Source organism: Eleutherodactylus coqui, chromosome 2 (genome assembly GCF_035609145.1).
Source record: "Eleutherodactylus coqui strain aEleCoq1 chromosome 2, aEleCoq1.hap1, whole genome shotgun sequence".
Taxonomy (NCBI): domain Eukaryota; kingdom Metazoa; phylum Chordata; class Amphibia; order Anura; family Eleutherodactylidae; genus Eleutherodactylus; species Eleutherodactylus coqui.
Window position 1 is genome coordinate 237,577,892 of NC_089838.1, and position 20,195 is coordinate 237,598,086.

The 20,195-nt window shown below is 43.3% G+C and overlaps 1 protein-coding gene across 1 annotated transcript in view; it reads left to right on the top strand.

The window, feature by feature from the left end:
• Positions 1–3,640: 3,640 nt before the first annotated feature.
• SH3GL3 (SH3 domain containing GRB2 like 3, endophilin A3) overlaps positions 3,641–20,195 on the top strand; it is a 68,790-nt gene continuing 52,235 nt past the window's right edge. The window contains exon 1 of the mRNA XM_066592677.1: positions 3,641–3,808. Within this exon, the coding sequence (XP_066448774.1) occupies positions 3,764–3,808 (45 nt within the window). The 5' untranslated portion in view covers positions 3,641–3,763. The remainder of the gene's footprint in view (positions 3,809–20,195) is intronic.

Genomic DNA, 20,195 nt, shown 5'->3' on the forward strand with positions numbered 1-20,195 from the left:
GTACATGTGGTGGCAAGTACTGTATATACTCAAATATGTATAGCTGGTATACGTTATACTAGCTGTACATACATAATTATATACAGGAGATATCCAGGTTATACCAGCATGCTCCATATCACTATATACAGGGGGATGTACATCTCCTGTAAACACCAATGTAGACCATGCTGGTATAAGACTAACCACACGGGCGAGCGCAATATTGGGCCATGAATCAACATGAGATTTCCTCGCGGATGTGATCCTCTGCTCCGGCTGTGACCCTCTGCTCCGGCTGTGACAGCCGCAGTGGAGGTTGCTTCTTCCCCAAAGCAATGCGAGGCTCTTTTGCCTTAAAAATGCTTCACCTCAATGGGGATTTCACATGGTGGGGAGCACGATATGGGTGCGGGATTCACGGACTCGTATTGTGGCCGCCCGTGTAAAGTCAGCCTAAGGGGTTACAAGCAAATTTTCACGTAGTTCATGAAATGAGTAATGTTGAGAAAGCTTATGCCAAGGGGCTAGATCATGTATGTAAATTTGTTTTGCAACTGTATGCAACAGAGTTCAGGTATGGGTACGGGTACAGATGGGGGGGGGGGGGTGAGGCAGCTGAACTTTTGCACTCGGGCCCCTGAGCCTTTAGTTACGCCCTGATGTGGCTCATCTTTTTTTACTGTGGCCATGACCAAACATGCAGTCCACAAACAAAGCTAGGTCATGACCACTGATGCTAGACCATACCCCACCCCAGTTGAATTCTAGAACCCCCTCACCTAGATAGGGTGTTTTCAAACTGTGTTTTGCAGTATTGCATATGTTAAACATATTCATAATCCCTCATTTACCCAATGGAGGCCAAAAAAGCCAGGAATTCCTCCTCGTGCTCCACAGCAAACATGTCACACAATAGAGTGTAGCAACATTAAAGGGGTTTTGTCATTAGAAAAAAAAATCAGTCAGTCTTCTAACTACATCTTCTCCTCCCTGATCTTCTCCTGGCTCCACCAGTCCCCCGGGTTACCTCCCCTCCAGCAGGCCGAATCCTCTTTTTCCTGTTATATAGCATCCATAAGCTACAGTTCACTTCCTACAGGGTAATGAACACTATGTCACTAGTAACGTAGTGTACACTGCCTTGCAGGAAGCAGAATGTATCTAATGGACGTTACATAACAGGAAACAGAAGAATTGTCCGGCTTGCGGTGAGGTGACTGGAGGAGCCAAGAGAAGACCAGGGAGGAGATGCTGTGGTAAGAAGGCTGCCTGGGGAAAAATAGGCAAGTATGGATTTTTTTTTTCCAATGACAAAACCACTTTAAAGGGAATCTATCACCCTACTCTTAGCCCTATCAGCCAAGCTTATGGCCTAAAAGTAGGTGACCTGTGGAGTCCGGGGATGTAAGTTTTATTACTTAACTCCCCTGTCATTCTCCCAATGTCAATGCTGAAAACCACCTCTGGCGTGCTAAGTATTCCATTCTAATTTTATAATGGGTGGCCTGTTTTGCAGCGCCACTCAATGCATTCAGTGACGGTTGTCAGCGCGCACACCGGTAGAATGACGGGGGAGGTAAGTATAAAATTTACACTCCTGGACTCAGCGGGTCACCTACTTATAGGGTTAAAAGAAAGTGACAGAGTCTCTTTAAATAAACCTTGGCGCCTGGCCACTAGCTAAGACATTTACCACTCTGTCACGCCTTGTCACAGGATGAATCTCTTGGCCTCCGTTCACATCTCGATTTGAGTCCAGGGGTCCTGTCGGGGTATCTGTTTATATTCCCAAAAACGGAACCCCTGGACAAAGTCAGGACAGAACCTATCTCAGCCATTATAGAAAACAGCTGGAACAGCAACCAACAGGTCCCCCCCCCCCCATACAGACGTGAAGAAAAAGGGAGCAAAAAGCGTGGTCTGCGGGGCATTTAATAATCCCTTCTGAGTTGGTATGAAATCGTTTTTAAAGAGGAAAAAAGCTCTCCAGGAAAAACGGGGGTAGATTTCCTAAAACGCCGTGTGATAAAAGAAGCCTTAGGCCGCCCTCACACATGCCGCAATTTTACTTTTGCTTTTGGTAGCTGCATCCGACAGCGGAGCTCAGCATACCTCATCATCGAAGAGGAGCGCTAAACAGGCAAAAATAGAACAGACACCACTCGAAAATCGTGGTGCTGGTCCCATTGAGAACAATGGTAGCGTTATACCGCGATTAGCGTGGTGCTGAAAGCGTCGCACTAATCGTGGTAGACAATGTCTGGTGAGGGAGGCTATAGGCTTCATGTCCACGGCCATACCGGTAAAACGCTGCGGGTCCCCTCACTGTGATTTTTTTTCCATTTCCCGCTGTGTTTCATAGCGGGGTTACGTATGAAAATGCTGCCCATATGCAATGTATTGCATATGGACAGCGCTGCATACGCTGCCTATACAAGTGTACAGGGCTCACGCTGCGCGGTACACAGAGGAATACAGCGTGCTGCGATCTATTTCTCAGGTGTATCTACACGCAGTGTCTACACACATTTGTGCATGGATCACTGATAGTCCATTAACTTTCATTGACTCCATTTACCGTGTATTACACGGCCGCGCAACGTACACGTAATACACGGTGAAGAAACGCCTGTGCACATGAGCCCTTAGGCCGGTGTCAGGCAGGCGTGAACTATTTACGCGCGCATATTTGCACAATGGGCACTGCGTATTTATGCGTGTAAGCACGTTTTTCTGTGCTTTTTGCGCATGCACATGTTCCCATTCATTGAAATGGGCAATTAAGTTAATTAGTTCAAGATGTGCTATTTTCGTGCACAAATGTGCAGAAAAACATGCTGCATAACGAAATTTGTGCGCAAAACACGTAGATGTAAACAAACCCATTGAAATCTATGGGTTCTATTTAGGGCAAAGCCAGATGGCGCATGCGCTTATACGCTTGTCGCTACGGGGCGTATCAGCGCAAGAAATGTGTTTTTTTTCCAGAATGTTCAAACTCCGCATTAGTGAGAGTGAGTTTAAAAAAAAGGAGAACAGATGTTCAGTTACGCACGGCAAACAAAGGCATCGATTGAAATGACTGAGTTCCAGATGCGTTCTTTTCCAGAGGAATTACGCAGTGTTTCATGCATCTCCTTGTGCACCCCCCACCCCCACCCCCATTGACTTCTATGGGGACTTTTGGTGTGCAAATGACCAGAAAGTTACAGCAGGTTCTGTTAGTTTTGTGCTGTGAAAAATGCGCACACGAAATACACGCATGTGAGCAAAGCCTTCGGAATAAGTGGGTTCTATTCACTGCGTATTGTGCGCGCAAATACGTTATAAAAGTTTGCTATACTCTTCTTCTACCACCCTCCCATTATTCATTTGATACCCCGGCATGCATCAAGTGGTCTCTTATATGACGGATTAAAGGATGTTTCCTTAACAGTCAGCTATAGCGCCTCCCTAATGGCAGCCATATATGTGCACACCCCTGTCCTATATACTCTGTGCTGTATACCCCATACACAGGTAACGTGCGACCACCGCCCTCAAACTGTTCTCGCCGAGCTGCGATCATGACTACCATACAAGCCACGCCCACGTCATCTGCATAACCAGCCTCCTCCAATCCCAGCGGAGAGGCGTCTCCTCCGTGGACGAGGCGTCTGTACACAGTCTTCGCTGCTGTCCGGGGTGTCAGCCGCCGCCGCTGGGATCTGATGTGTTTAGGCTGAGCGCCGTGCACACCGCTGTCCTCTCCCGTTGTAGATACTGCCGGCCGTGAGCCAGGATGTCGGTGGCAGGACTGAAGAAGCAGTTCCATAAAGCCAGCCAGGTAAGGGCTGTGGACGATGTGCAGAGGGCTGTACTGGGGGCTATCATGGGGAGGGGGATGCTACATGGCAGTGATCATCTGTCAGCAGCACGATGTATTGTGTGCCATGGATCATCAGTGCCAAGCTGATGACTGCCCTGTCCGTGGACCAGACAGTGGTGGCAGTGGGGTCACACGTAGACCGGAGGTCCCTCAAGTTTTATTCTTCATCGTTAGTTTTTAAAGGGGCTTTTAGACGGAACGATTGTCGTTACAGAAAAAAAATGTCCAATTATCGTTGACTTTTCTCCGTCGTTCATTTGATGCATTATAAAAAATCATCGTTCACTTATCACTCGGTTTAAACCGCAATCGCTCAGTCGTTCCCATTCGCTTATATTGTCCAGAGCAAATGGGCTACTGATGACGTCACTCGCCTGTTCAACCGCTAATTGGCCCTAACTGTAATGACGGTTATCTGAGATGGTCCTTACCTGTCCCTGGAAAGCTCATGCACAGAGAACCGGGGTGGATCTATGCCATTCAAGATAACAGCGGGGATCTGTGATGCCAGTTTGGGTCAGTAGACCCTCGGTCAGACTACGGGCAGAATATGGGCACACAAATGTGGTGCAGATATTACACTGTGGTGGAACGGGCCTGTCGGGGAGCTGTACGGGTCTGTAATATGGAGTTTATAGGGTTCATTTATATACATCTGCCAGGGCAAAAAATCGTGACATGCTCCATTGTACGCCGTCTTATGGCGGTATCCTGCCGGAAAGGTGCCTAGGGGACAATATGGTGTGGTGGCACACAGGAGGCCCTTTTACATGGAAATATCGTTCAATTAGTTGTTGGACCGTGTGAAACGGAATGATAATTATCGTTCATTGCAAACATGGTCAACGATTGAATGATAAATCATTCGCTTATCATTCGTTCTCTATTTCATGCAAGCATAAAAATGATTGTTCGTCCTTGACAGACCAGCGGTCAACTGAACAAGCGAAATGACGAAAACATGTAAACAATCATTTGCGCATGTAAACGGATATCATTTGGAAGAAAAATCAGCCTTCATCATTCACTCGTTCCAGCGACTAATTGCTCCGTGTCAGAGGACCCTTGGGGAACCATAATCCGGATGTGTGTGCCACAGCTGTGCCTTGTGCATGTATAAGTAAAGGTAGCATTATACGGCACAACCAGCGCCAAATAATCGCACGAAAGAGGGTATTCGAATAATAGTTGTTGGGTGTAAACATGGCCGCCAGCGGTCTGACAAACGATAAGCCTCTGGCTGTTTAGCTTCAGCTTACCAAACAAATAGTCGCTGGTTGATCACAAGTCATGTGGTGTGAAATCACAGTTATGATATCATCAGCGTTAACGCCGCTATTAACCCTGTATATACTGTGTCTATTCTCACTGTGACATTTAAATCTCCCGGGATGAGATCACTGTATGCCGTTCAGTTGCCATGGCAGCCCAGGGCTTTCTGAAGGCCTCTAGCACTAGCCATGACTGATTGCCTATCACTAGTTCAAATCCCCCATGGGGACTAAAAAAAAGGAGTTTCATTAATTAGAAAAAAAAGCCTCCCATGTTTATAATTAAAAAAAACACATTCGGTATCGCTGCGTTCATAAAAGTTTGACAACGCATTATTTAACGCATTATGTAATCCACACAGTGAACATTGTCCGAATTAAAAAATACACAATCCCAGAATTGAGCTTTTATTGGTTACCCCGTCTCCAGTACAAAAAACGATCAAAAAGTCGTTTGTACTCCAAAATGGTACCGATAGAAATAACAGGATGTCTCACAAAAAACAAGCCAGGTGCCAGATTTTTTTCCCATTTCCCTCCACTTTGAAATTTTTACTTTAACTTTAGATGTATGATACATTACACAGTACCAGTGAAAAATACAACTCACCCCGCAAAAAACGAGCCTTCAGACAGTTACATTGATTGTTAAATAAAAGAGAGATGATTTTTTTGAAAGTGGGGAGTAAAAAAATGGGGCAATGTCCTTACGGGGTTAAAGACTACACGTGGCATGACTCCTCAGTCTGGTCCTTAGCCAGTGTTGGGGATCTCAACCTCCCACTAGTTCGGGCTGCCCCAAAGTCACTGCCGGCTATGCAGCCTACCCTACTGTATCAGGAGCTACATTGTTACCCCAGCCTGCCCCAACTATAAGTCGCCCCAGTCACTTGGCAAGCAATCACTTTGCATCTCTGTGGGTCATTGTAGCTGCTGCTGGCCATGGGCCTGGACTGCCTACGGCCACGGGCGTGTAACATGACCATTGCATGATTTCTGCGCTGCAACCGACAGAACGGTCTAAGGTCCAGCAGGGTAATTGCAACTACAATCCAAGTCCATACAATTGAGGGCACTGTCTCTTTAAAGACTACATTCACTTTAGTTACAATATAACATGAACGTACAATAACAATAATTTATAAAAGCAGAACACTTGCCACCTTACAAGCAATAACTTTTACATGCAAATTAATTTTTTTGGATACTTGAGAGGAGGAGAAATGTCTCATGGTATTGCCCCATTGCTGCCCTCACTGCCCACAAACCAGGAGGATAGCTGTACACTCAGTCCCCTGCATAGTCCAGGAGTGTCTCTTCAGCTCGCAAGAAAGATGTCCTCTCTGTAAACTGATCTCAACTCGGGACTCTTTCTTGCCTTCCAGCCCACATGTATTCTGTACCGCGCGGCTGATTCAGGCTTGTTACTATTTAGCCATCACAGCACTCAGTTGTTCTATCTGCATATGTACTCAGAGCTGTTTGCCCTGTTGCCACCTACTATCATAACCCCTTAACCTCTATGCCCGGTCAGTGGGAGCAATGCCTTCTGTAACAATGTGGATGTCTGGCCCTGCTGCACTAACATCAGTCCAGAGGATCAGTTGATCGGTGCAGATTCCGAGTGGCAGACCCCCGCCAATTGACTATTGATAAGCTATAGCATCTTGACGATATGTCATCAATACTAAATAGCTGGAAAACCCCTTCAACACCCCCTTACACCCATGATAAATGTCGACTGAACTCTTTTTTGCTTGACAGCTATTTCACTGACTGCACCATAAACATGTATGCTGAGCGAAACATGCCTATTTACTCCATATAGGAACGTGGAATAAGCCGCTGCCAGACCCCATGACAACAGCGTACCTCCAGGAGGGGGCATGTCTTACTCCAACATGCTTGATATCCTTCTTTCCTTTGATTTTTGTCATCAGAGGAGAATTCACATAAGATTCTAAGTTAATGGCAAAATCAGTGGCTTAGCACAACTTTTACCCTATGTGTATGGCAAGCGTAATAGTCAGTGATGATGAGAGCATTTATCGGACCAGCGTGATGGAGCTTTACATCTACAGCTAGCTTACGGATCAGCAAAGAGCCAACTCTTTTTCTTTAAAAGCCCCTGAAATGACGCTATACGTGTTACAGTTGCCGTTCTCTTTGTCATACGGGTTTATAAAATGTCTGATACATATGTAGTTCGCTGTAGCGATAGCAAAGTTTCCAATGTACTCTAACTAGCGACACATAACTGTTCTTTCCGTTGCGTTGTGACATTTGTCTAAAAAAAAAAATTGGCCCATGTACCACCTGGGCCAAAAATTGGCCACCTTTATTCATCTGTCCATAGATCCAACAGCAAGCTGATCATATTCTCTATTATTATAACAATGCTGATGCTGAGGATCACAACACGATCAATAATGCATATCCATCTAATCAGACTGTCACATGATAGATGACAGTAATTACACAGGGGATGATAGGAGAGATAAAGAACGCTAACTGGCATTTATAAGAAGAGCTCATTTACCCCAGCCTCTTTGTGTTCTCTAATGACTCAATACGTACTGGTGGGCTTTATTGGGGATGTGAATGATGCTGTTTGGAAGTAGTTATGGGTGCAGCAGACACAAAAAGCAAATGAGAAAAACTGGAGAATGGCTCAACCTCCCATTAAAGAAAGCAGTGGTTGAGAAGATAAATCCAACTTCTCTTTTTATTGTGATTGTTTACGGCGGCAGTAAAATGCATTTTGAAGCGCGTGAGCCTCTTCTTCAGTAATGCCAGAACTTGTACAGCTGGAGGGTCAACAGTTGTTTAGCTGTATATTTGGAGGGGAGGGTGGCAAGTGCAAGGCACCGAGGAAGAGATATTCTCAACTCCAGCTTAGCAGAGGCCAGAATATGTCTTCATTGGTGCCTTACACTTGTCACCTCCAGAAAGTACAGCTAAAGAACTGTTTATCCTCTAGCTGTACATGTTCCGGGATTACTGAAGAAGAGGCTCATGCGCTTCGAAATGTATTATATTGCTGCCATAAACAATCACAATTAAAAGAGTAGTTGGATTTATCTTCTCGATTACGGCCTACTTCTCCACTAGGCTGGAGACGACAGTATCTCTTCATGGATGCCTCATGCTTGTCACCCCGCAAATGTACAGCTAAACAACTGATTATTCTCCGGCTGTACATGTTGCTGAAGAAGAGGCCTCTGCGCTTTGAAACGTGTTTTATTGTTGCCATAGACAATCACAATAAAAAGAGAAGTTGGATTTACCTTCTTAACTTTTAGCCACTTCTCTGCTAGGATAGACCCGACAATATCTCTTCATCAATGCCTCATGTTGGTGACCCCCCCCCTCAAATGTACAGCTAAGCAACTGTTTATTCTTTGACTGTACGGCCCCCTGTCTATGGCCGTTGCGGAGTATCGCCGGCGATATTCCGCCGTGGGGGAGGAGGAGGAGTCGCTGTCAGTTCTCTGCGGTCAGCCTATCTGACCACGGGTAACGCAATGAATAACGCAATCAATTAAACGCCCGTCGACAGGCAGCCTACATGTTTCGGCATTACTGAAGAAGAGTCTCCTGCGCTTCGAAACGAGTTTTATAGGTGCCATTAAACAAAGCAGTTGGATTTATCTTCTCGACAATGTCATCTTCTCAACATTGCGGGGGGGGTAATAGGCTGAACTGGATGGACAAATGTCTTTTTTCGGCCTTACATACTATATTACTATGACTACTGCTTTCTTTAATGGGAGGTTGCACCATTTCCTTAGATTTCTCATATGTTCATTCTGTGTCTCTACATGCCCAATATTAGTTGCACTTTAGTTACCTCATTGGGCAGCAACTCCATAATTGATAAACAACCGCTATCTGCTCCCAAGGCTTCCATATAGCCACACAGGCCCTTAGGCACCACCACAGGGTTGTTCCACCTAACTTTTTTGCCTTTTCTACATACAGGTGTAGCAGAGCTGAGGTGACAAAATAAGTTTGTGATTTGGCATACCTTAATATGTGTTGTCGTAGTTTTCATTATCCAACTGAACCAATTGAGTTTTCGCAACTTAGCGAGATGTAATGAGGTAAAAATGAGATGACCGCGAGGGGATACAGTAAATGGCAAAGTCATCTCTGCTACAATTTGCATCCTGATCGCTGCACATAATTGCTGGATGATGGTAGAGATAATTGGGAACAGGTATATACAGGAGGAATGTGGAACTCAGCAATGAAATACGTCTTGTAATAATAGATGATGTGTTAATGACTTTTCTGACAGCTCAAAACAACATACTCTAAATTTATACATTTATTCATGGAAGCATCAAAAGAGAATATAAGCGGTTGTCCCTGTGCATGAATGGACCCCCTACTATCCCCAAATGAATGGAGTGGTGGTCATCCGTGTGCACTACTGCGCCATTCTACTACTTGATACTACTTCACTAGTCCCAAGTGGTAGAGCACATGTATGACCACTGCTCCATTCATTTGGGCTACTTGGGACCCTGTTCTCGTGATCGGTGAAGGTCCCAGAGATTGAATCCCTACCAGTCAGACAACTATCCCCGTATCCTGTATATAGGGGGTAACTTCTCTTTGTGCGACAATCTGTTTAGGTAAAGGGGCACTGAAGTTTTTGTAAGTTTTATTGCTGACCTGCATCCATGTTTTTAGTCTCGGAGGCCGATATTGGTGATATCTTTACACTATGGATATATGGCGACTGAAAATCTCAGCTGAGATACTACTTCAATTGTTCCCTATGAGAAAAAGTTATACGTGACCTTGCAATTATCACAAAACCTGTGCATGGTGGAAACATTTGGATGTGTCACAGTGTTTCTCCATAGGAAATAATTGAATGTGACCACAATTCAGTTTGGTTTTATTATACATACAATCTCCTCCACTAATATAATATAATGTAATACAAAACCAAAATACTAAAAAGACAGATGGCAAGATTATGTTCAATGACTTGTGATAGTTGTTCATATGCACATTATTATCACCCCCAGCATTATGATATCATCTAGTACCAACACTTTCATCCGTGCTGTATTCAGAGATTTTTCTGACTCTCGTTGGTTAAATACCGGTTCACCTAAAGGCCCTTTTACATGGAACGATTATTGTTCTAAAAAATCTTTGAAACGAGCGAACTCTGGCAGTCTTCACTCGTTCAAATGGCAAATCGACAGGTTTAAAGGACCGTGAGATAACAGCGGAGTATGTATCACAAAAAACTCCCTGCATGAATGGATAATGATTAGAAATGAGCGAGTATACTTGCTAAGGCACATTACTCGGCGGGGGAAAGCGGGGAGGAACGGAGGGGAGATCTCTCTCTCCCCCAGCTCCCCATCACAACTCACCTGTTACCCACGCCGGCCCCCGAATCTTTAGAGACGAGCGGGGAGATACTCGGCTAAGGCACTACTCGCTCATCTCTAATAATGATCTTATCTAGTAACAGACGGAGGCACGGGCGCCACTGCATTACATCTAGTTATAATGGACCTCTAGACGGGGAAAAAAAGTTTGAAAATTTAGTCTGATTGAAAAATGAATGTGATTTATTAACTTTTTCCTATCCAATACAATTGAATGGCCATAGGAAATGGCAAGTACCAGGGAACTAAAGATAGTTGCAGTTGGTCTTATATATGTTGCTGGACGGGACATTAATCCTAGTACCGTAAAATGACTGATCCTTGCGTGAACCTTCATAGATTGAACTTTTTATCTTCAATCTCCCATGGTGATACAGACTTTTACTGTGAGTCTATCTTTTACTTTTCTTGAGTTTTTATGGCTGTTTTGATAACTATGTGCTTGAAGAGTTCAAGCTGATGTCACTGGATATTGTTGGCATCTCTTATTAAACATGGCAAAATGAAAGAGGTGGACTTATTTGACTACATCTCTTCTAACAAAAAATCCAGTGTTGCCCTTTCAACATCTGCCCAGTCTATGGAGTTGTGTTTTGAGCATGTTCCTAATACTTAAGTAGCTTAATAGTTTAATATTGTATGTAATGTCTGATTTTCCTCTGATATGTAAAGTGCTGCGGAATATCTCGGCGCTATAGAAAGATTATTCCTTTTGTGCAGGCAGTACCTCCATGCAAAGACATAAAAGTAAGTGGCCAATAAGTGTTTGGCCAGGTCTCTAGAATAGGATCAGGAAGTCTGTTCTCTCTATGGCAATAAATGGAACTGTAGTGGACTTCCACTTGAAGACAAGATTGCTAATGAACTATTGCTCTTTCTGGAGATACTTTGTATACAAGACATGGGTCTACCTATCTACATAATTGGATTAGGTGAAATTGTTATGGGGCAATATATTCATTATTAAATAGGGTTGTCCCACAAGTGATAACCCATTTCAGAATGAGGTGAAACGTGGTATTTCGTAAGGGCTATCCTGATGAATGGCCATCCTGTAATACAAAGATGGCTCCAAGTCCGCCATAACATGAGAAACTCTCTCTATTTCGGCTCATAGGAGGGATCCCTTCTCTATGATGTTCATATGCGCTAATCGAGAATATGAACAGGGGTTGTATTCTTGGCAAAACCTGTTTAAATAGTCACTGCACATATTTTGCGTAAATCAGTAGTACAGGTGTATCTAAGACACTTTGTAATATATATCTTATCAGAGAAAAATGCTCCTTGCTTTATTTATCAGGCAACAGTATAGAGAGGGGAAGGAGAAGATGCCAAGTGTCAGAAAGAAGCTGTGAGAGACACACAGAGATGCAACTACAGCTAATTTTAAGTGTTTACTATCTCGCAACTACTAAAATCACATCCACACTGCTCAGTACTTCTCTATGATGCTCTCCATGCTGTTATGCTGCTGCCTCTCTGTATATAATGTGAAAAAAGTTTTAAAAAGGCTTAATCTTGCACTTAGGGTAATACACTTAGTGAATCAGCCCTAATATCTCAATTTAGCCATTTTTTTTAATATATACGTCTTGTAGACCCTTTGGCTTTTTAGAGGCTCCCAGTGTTCTCTTAGGAGTGGATGCTGTGTTGGCAGGGTAACACTTCACATTGTGGTATTCCAAAGACTGATGTGAATGTACAGGTGTTACGAGAGAGTATCTCCACCTGTGAGTGGTCCCTCCCCATACACCGGGTGAGTTGTATTCAATTCTATACATTTTTCTCTGCCATTATGTACTCCATTGGTGGAGCGCTGTCATAGTGCATATATTTTCTTACATTTTATTTCTTTTTATATGAGAGATAGGGGAGCAGGATCTCCTCTTCTCTGTATGCAGTGTATGGGAGATGTCAAAGAAGCTAGTCTTCATCCACCAGCTCACAGAAAACTAAGAATTAGAGATAGAGTCTACAGAGGGCAAGACTGGTGAAAAATGCAAGATACAAGTGATATAATGGCATGAAAGAGTGTTATTCCTCATGTACACATTGTAGCTTATTCTGAAAAGTCATCTGAAATAAGTCCCTTTTAAGGTCTGAGTTTCTTTTTCCTTATAAATGTGCCTTTAGCAAAATTCTTTGTATGTAAGAAAGTGGTCAGTATGCAATACATCTGTCTAATTGATGGATGAGACCTTCTGATATAAGAGCCTATGTGATGGTTCAGAATACATATGGACTAGTATGTGACACTCTCATGGACATCATATATGACTACATTGCATGTGCCTCAATTTGTATAGAAGGGATTGTCACCCTTTTTACTATTACAGACCCTGGAAAAATGTTTCCACAGAAGGATCCCTTCTTCCTCAAAGAGGCTTTGTATAGTGGATGGTAAAATAGTCTATAACATTTTGGCTTAGAATTACTGACTGCTTTGCCCATTCCCATGGCAAGTATCTATCAAGCTAGTGCCATCCCAGCTATAAAAATGAAGGCTCTTGCTGCTAATGTCTTGTGGTATGGTTTCAAGGAAGCACTGGGGTATAGAAGGATAATTTAGGATGGAACCAAAAAACGCAGAACAGACCCCGTTGACTATAAGTTCACTTTCCTTTCAGCTTGCGCTTTTTCTTCTGGTATTTTGGGCTGGATCTGCAGTGGGACCTCCGACTGGAGTTTCCAACGCAGATGTGAAACCACCCTTACAGTAATATTTAGTAGCATTAGATAGCAGGAGAACACTACAATGACTTTTCCAAATCTGTACACTTTTTATTAAGTTTACATGACAATTTGGGCATTTGCTAAAGATTCATTGTGCTAAAAATCCCCCAAACAATTTCTGGTTTCCATCATAATGAAAGCACATAATATGTAGATCGCTCTGCTGCAGATTCTCTCACAGGCTTGGAAAGATGATGTGCGGCTCTGTGGAACCTGTAAATCATATGTTTAGCCATGTTATTTTAATGAAATCCCCTTATGTGACGAGTTATGGGAACACAATGGATTTTGATAATTACCTGGTAAACCGTTTGGTCCCCAGTTACAGGAAACAAGTTATTTCCTGCATCATAGTTACATGCTCATAGAAGTGATACTTGCCCTATTAATAAGTGTATTTTGTAGGCTGATTCTTTTGGGGTCTGTTATAGGGTCAACATTTCATTTTAAATTTTTTTGGAGTATTTTCTGGGAATATTAAAGGGGTTCTGACATGAAAAAAAATTTTTTTACTCACCTTGCCTGGCCAGGACCGATTGCCAGGCATATCCCCTCCGTCCGGCTTCTTCATCTGTGGCTTGTAGAAGCAGAGCAGGAGCGGTCAAAATGACCGCTTCCTGCTCTGCTCCGTCCGTCCGCCACTTCTGAGGTGAACAGACGGGCCGCCCACAGCAAGCATGTCACAAGCAGTGCTTGATGTGGGCGGCCCGTCCGTCCTGGCTGAAGTCGGAGCTCTGCGCATGCGCAGTGGAGAGGTGGCCCATCCTGACTCCTGTCAAAGGGCACCTCTCCACTGCGCATGCGTGCAATCCTGGAGTGGGGCGGCTCATCGGAGGAAAAAGAGGAAGAAGACTGCCTGCCGGGAGATGACCCCCCTAATGACAACAACAGAAGACAAGGTAAGTATTAGGTAAGTATTATGTTTTTATGCTTTAACAGCCATTAATCGTGGGTTCCCTGTATCCATTAGGCAGACCAGGGAACAATGGCTGTTAAAGCATAAAAACCTTATTCGTGTCAGAACCCCTTTAATCCCGCGATGCATTTCTGGATGAGAATATGTTCATACTCCACTGGATAGGTGATAAAAATGTGATCAGTGGCAGTCTCACCACCGTGACCCCCTCTTCTCCTCTCTGTGGGCTCGCTGCACTCTTAGGCAGTGAGGAGAAAACTGAAGGGAGTGGCGGTTACATATGTGTGGCATCCTCTCCATTTACTTCAATGTGCAAGTGCTCAGCTATCTCTGGCAGTCCCTTTAAAAATGAATGGACTATGCATACTTGACTGCCTCTCAATTCAATCTCCTCCTCACTACGAGGGGTGCAGCGAGCCTGCAGTGAGGAAAATGAGGTGGGGTCATGGGATCTCCATTCTCCAGATTAGTGGGGGTCTCAGCAGTGGACGTGGTGCAGTTCATTGACTCTACAAACTTCGAGGCTTGCAAGCTATCACTCTTCCCTTAGATATTAAAAAAGCATTTGATACCTTGTTGTAGTCTTACCTTTTTGCGGTGTTGGACTGGTGGGCTTTCCTTTTGTACTTTGTCACTTGGCTTAAGGTGCTTTATAACTCCTAAGGCTTATGTCTGGTTCAATGCATTCTCCTCTGATCCTCTTTTTTTATCATTTGGGGAAGGTTGTCCTCTCTACACTTTACTTTTTATCTTTACCTTCAAATAGCTGGCAATCTCTATTCGTCAAAATTTTAATATACGAGACATAGAGATAACTTGTGATGCACAGAGGCTATGTCTCTTCGCAGATGACCTTTTACTAATCCTGACTTCACCTCTCATCTCCTTCCCCATCTTCTTAAAAACTCTCTTCAGCTTCGGGTCGATTTCTGGTTTAATAGTTACTCCAAATCATGTGCGATAAACATCACCTTCTCTGTTGGCGGCTCAGCTCAAGGCGCATTTTCTATTTCAGTGGGCTGCAGACCACTTGGACTATCTGGAAATTCTGCTCACTAACAATGTAGACACACCAACTCTTAGAATGCCTTCTATTATACATCTGGCTCCTCATTGAGGCTCATTATGATCAGAAGTGTAATAGGAGGCATCTTTCTCATTGATTTCAATAGGAATGAAGCCATCTATTACACTACCTGGCCCAAACCACTTATGTGGATGTCCAGCTCCGCTGCACTGGCAGAGAGCCAGGCGATCAACTGATCAGTAACGATTCTAAGCAGCAGACCCCAGCTGATCAACTACGGTATGGATGACCTATCCTGAGGAATAATGATCAGTATGTGTCAATTTCCTACCCTTTAAAATTATTTTTGCAATCAGAGGCTGAAAACCTGTTCTGATCATATCCAGAAACAAATTGGTGATTAACAGAACAGAGTAAACACAATGGTTTTTCCCTAACTGACAACAAACAGAGATCTCGAACATGGTAAGAAATTGAAACACATTTAAAAGTGATTGAAATAGAAAATTCTACTTGAAATCGCTGGGATCCATGAGATATTAAATCTATATGTCTGTATTGTATACTGGTGTCTTCTGCGCTTGCGCTGTCTTCCCTCTTCTCTCCAGCTCCGGCGTGCTCGCGCTGCAGAGGTCTTCTGCGCACAGAAGACCTCTGCAGCGCGAGCACGCCGGAGAGAAGAGGGAAGACAGCGCAAGCGCGTCTAATCCAGGGAGAAGGCAGCTTCGGTCGACGCCATGGAGACGGGGACGCCAGCACCGGAGGGGGTAAGTGTATAACTTCTGTATGGCACATATTTCATGCACGATGTATATTACAAAGTGCATTAATATTGCCATACAGAAGTGCTTAATCGCACTTGCTATCACGGGACAACCCCTTTAACATTCTTATCAGTACAAAACATGATGGTGTAAAACTCTGCGGCTGGAATATCTGTACTGGGTGTGATCTGCATAAATCATGGCCTCTTTACAACCCTGATTTTATTGACCCTGTACAAGGTTCTTGAAGTGTTATAGTTGAAGTGTCTTTAAGGCATTAAAAAGGTCACTTTTTCTTAATCATTAGCAGCGGATCTTAAGGTAATTGCAGACAGTAATATATTATCTTTAAATTAAAGTGCAGATTCCGTCCAAGATAAATGAGGTTTTCTGTAATGAAACATTGTAATGATAGACTTTCTGACACGCCATAGTAATAGTGCATGCAGTAATAAAAGCTAAATGTGATTGCATAGTAATACGGTGGTCATTAGGTAGGGCTCCAGATGGTGACTATAATGGTCGCTAATGCTAGGAAAGGCAGAAAAAGGTCTTGGATAGCTGTTAGTCTGCTTTCATGTAAAGCTCAGTTCACGTTTCCCAACATATTATTATTGGAACCTATCCCTTTTATTGTGAATATTCTGGTAGTATGTGTTGGGTGGGCACTGACAGTGGAGAAGAAGTAGAGTATATGAGCCTCTTGCTCTCTAGTAGCTCAATATAGAGCATAACTGGTATGCCTCTCTCATAATCTATTAGTAATTGTGCGCCATGAAATTCACTGGTATCGTCCCTTACATGCAATGTAATAGACAGTATGAAGCTGTCAACTACCTTTTACGGTTTGCAGTATTTTTGTCCACAATGGTTAAATGTGTTTTCCAGGACTTTACTATTGATGACCTAGCCTCAGGATAAGTCCTCAATAGTTTTTTAGCGGGGTCTGTCACTCAGAACCCCCGACAGTCATTTGATATGGGGCCAACAGTCAGTACAGATGGAGGTGGAAGCTGATAGCCATAACCATATTTAGCGGCCCAGGTTGGTAAATACAGGCACAACTCCTATTAAATTCTGTGTCTGCACTATCAATCCTGGCCACTGAAGTACGGATGGAGCTGTCATCTTCCAGCTCTTTCTGTGATGACAGCAAGACTGAAAAGAGCTGATCTCTGGGGGTCTTGAGTGGTGAACCCCTTCCAATCAACTATTGACCTATAAGTAATCAATAATAAAGTCCCAGAAAACCTCTTTAAATTACTGGGATGAGAATAAAGTAAAGTATAGTTGTGGTGTCCATTGTTTCCCACTAACTCTACTTGATTTCGTTAGCTGGCTACATAGATGTTTAACATGATACCAGTTTGTATTGCCCTAAAGAAGGAAAAAAAGAACTGGAAAAAGTTGAGACTAAGGGCTCTTTTACACAGGCCGATAGTCACCCAAGAACAATTACAGGGGAGAGGGAACTGCTCCCTTTTTGAAGTCACTTGGTTTTCAGCTAACTTAAAATCCAAGCAACTGTCAGCCCTTGTAAACAGGCAGTCGTGCATCTATGCATGACTGCCTGCTTACTCTGAATGGATGAGGGCGGCCGGAAGAGATCTCCAGCACGCTCCTCCTCCATTCAGTAAGCGATCATCTCTCCTGTGTATAAGCTTAGGAGTAATAATCATTGGGACAGCTGTTGGGCCCTTTAGTACCTGACAGTGGTCCCATGTAAAAATACCCTAAAAAACTCCCGTCGGTTTGTGTATACATCTCCTAGACAGACCTGTGTGTCTCCATGGTAACAGACTACAAACACATCCTGTGTGTAGTCTGATCATGCAGTCGTGTGTTACGCTGTTCTATCTGCCCCCTCTTCTTGACAACCTTCTGTTTAACCTTAAATGAACTGTAGTTAAATAGCCAGGAAATCGAGCATATTGTTAATACATCTGTATTGCATTTTTACTGTTGTCACTGATTTTTACTTTGCGTATTGTAGAGAAACATATCCAATTATGACCTAAAAGCCATAATTTAGTGTTCTGTAAACAATCATAGGCTGTACTATAGCTGCAGCCAGCGTGAAGTAATTAAATAAAAGGTTTGAGTTACATAAAGCTTATACAGGGCGATTGAGAAAGAATGGTTTAAAAGTGAAGCTCATTTATTCATGCATGAATGACTTATTATAGCTAGAATGACAAGATAAGATAGAAGAATTCTAGTTTTTACTGCACCGTAGGTCAGTTTAAAATCTGCGTCGGAACCTCCAACCGGAGGTTCCATCAGCGATCCGGCTGTTAATACCACAATGAAAAGCTGGGCAGCTGAGCGAAAAGTGGAAGGACCCCCATTATAGTCAAAGGGGTCCACCCGGAGGTGTTTGGTTTTGTCTAAAGATGGAGCCGCCTGGCCGCGGAGATTCCCCCTTCCTGCTTCCTGAACAGAGCAGGAAAGCTGAATCCCCAACGAAGGTATGAAACCAACCTTACAGATGTACGATGTTGGAGGAGTTGGTAATATGGCAGATGTCCAGTACTGCCAGAGGCGTCCCGGCATATCCTCATTTACAAAAGACCCCCACTATCCCCAAGAACTAAGGGGTCCTGGTCAGCATTTCAGATGAGTAGTGTTCTCCACAGGAGCATTCTAAGGTTCCCATAATTCAAAGATGCTGCCATCAACTTCCATCCAAGATCCATCCCAAGACTTCTGGAATCCCAGCTAATGGATCCCAACCTAGTGCCTTTTTTGACGTGATTGTCTTTAGTTGAAAAACGCTTTAATGCTGCTTGAATATTACATTTGTCCTGGCATATACAGTAGCTGCATCATGGGGATTTACAAAAAACTTTCCTCAAAGAGTTTAAAAGACAGATTTGATGCTAACGGCACGGCCCATGTACTTTAAAGGGCATTTTTAGTCCCATAATAATTTTTTAAAATAAACTCAATATGGATTTACGATAAATGAGTTTAATGTAAAAAATTAAATGGGTTTTCCAGGAAAATGCTATTGATGAATTGTTCTCAGAAGGGGTCATCAATAGCTGATCGGCTAGGGACTCGGGCGATCAGCTAATCGAGTGCTCGCTGTCAATCATTCACCTCCATAGACTATTATTATCGTTGTCGGCAGTGCATCACCCTTTTACACGGGGAAATGTGCTGCCAACAAGGATAAGTATACATGCAGTCACCTGGCAAATGAATGTTGTGCATTCAGATGGCCAATTGTTGAGCAATCGAATGTTCGGGTGAATGTTCATACCAGATAATAGTCTTTGTATAAAACGTTTTTTTATGTAGAAGAAATAATTGTTGGAAACTATGTCTATTTAGCCTGAGCCTCCTCTGTTTGTGTGTTGTACTTCACTCTTGTTCTTGCAGCATGTCATATAACAGCTGTGAATGTGAATCATGAATACAAGCTTGGCAGTGCTAGCTGTCAGGGGAAATATGGCCTACTTACTAATCTAAAACAGAATTGGGGCCAAGGAGAAAAATGCTTCTTCTGGTCACTTTAAAAACTAGTAAATGAAAGATTGCATTTGAGGTCTAAGCTTGATGTGCAGGTTCACATCATACTGCAGGGGCTGCACAGATTTACCACAGAATCTGCTCATATGTATTTAGAATCTCCTATGCATATGTCAGAGGTCGCAGCGTAAGTTTGTGCAGGCCTCGGCCCACGTGTGCTTAGAAAATAGGATGATATTTTGGAAATAACCATATGCAGAAATACATATACTACTTGTTCTCAGATCTGCCCCTCCCCAATTTATAAAGTGTTTCTTCTGGCATTTCATTTTCATGGTGCGTTTCTACCAGTGTTTTGTTTTTTCTTTTGGACTCACTGGAGCAGTCTTGGAGCTGCAAGGAGTCTTGGGAGGTGTAGCTTTTCACAAGTGAGTTGTAGTCAATTGAATGTCGTTTTAGCGTCTTCAGTATTACCCATTGTAATGTGCATGCAGTGGTGCAAACAAGACCCCAAATGGAAATGGTAACATGTGGAAAAACAGAATTTTGCAGCATGATTTAAAGGGTACTTTATAAATTGAACTGCAAAGCTTTTTTCACATTTTTTCCCTCCTTCATTTCTCTCTTTCCCTCCTTCCTTTCTCTCTTTCCCTCCTTCTTTTCTCTTTCCCTCCTTCCTTTCTCTCTTTCCCTCCTTCCTTTTTCACCATCCTTCCCTCCATCCTTTTTCTCCATCCTTT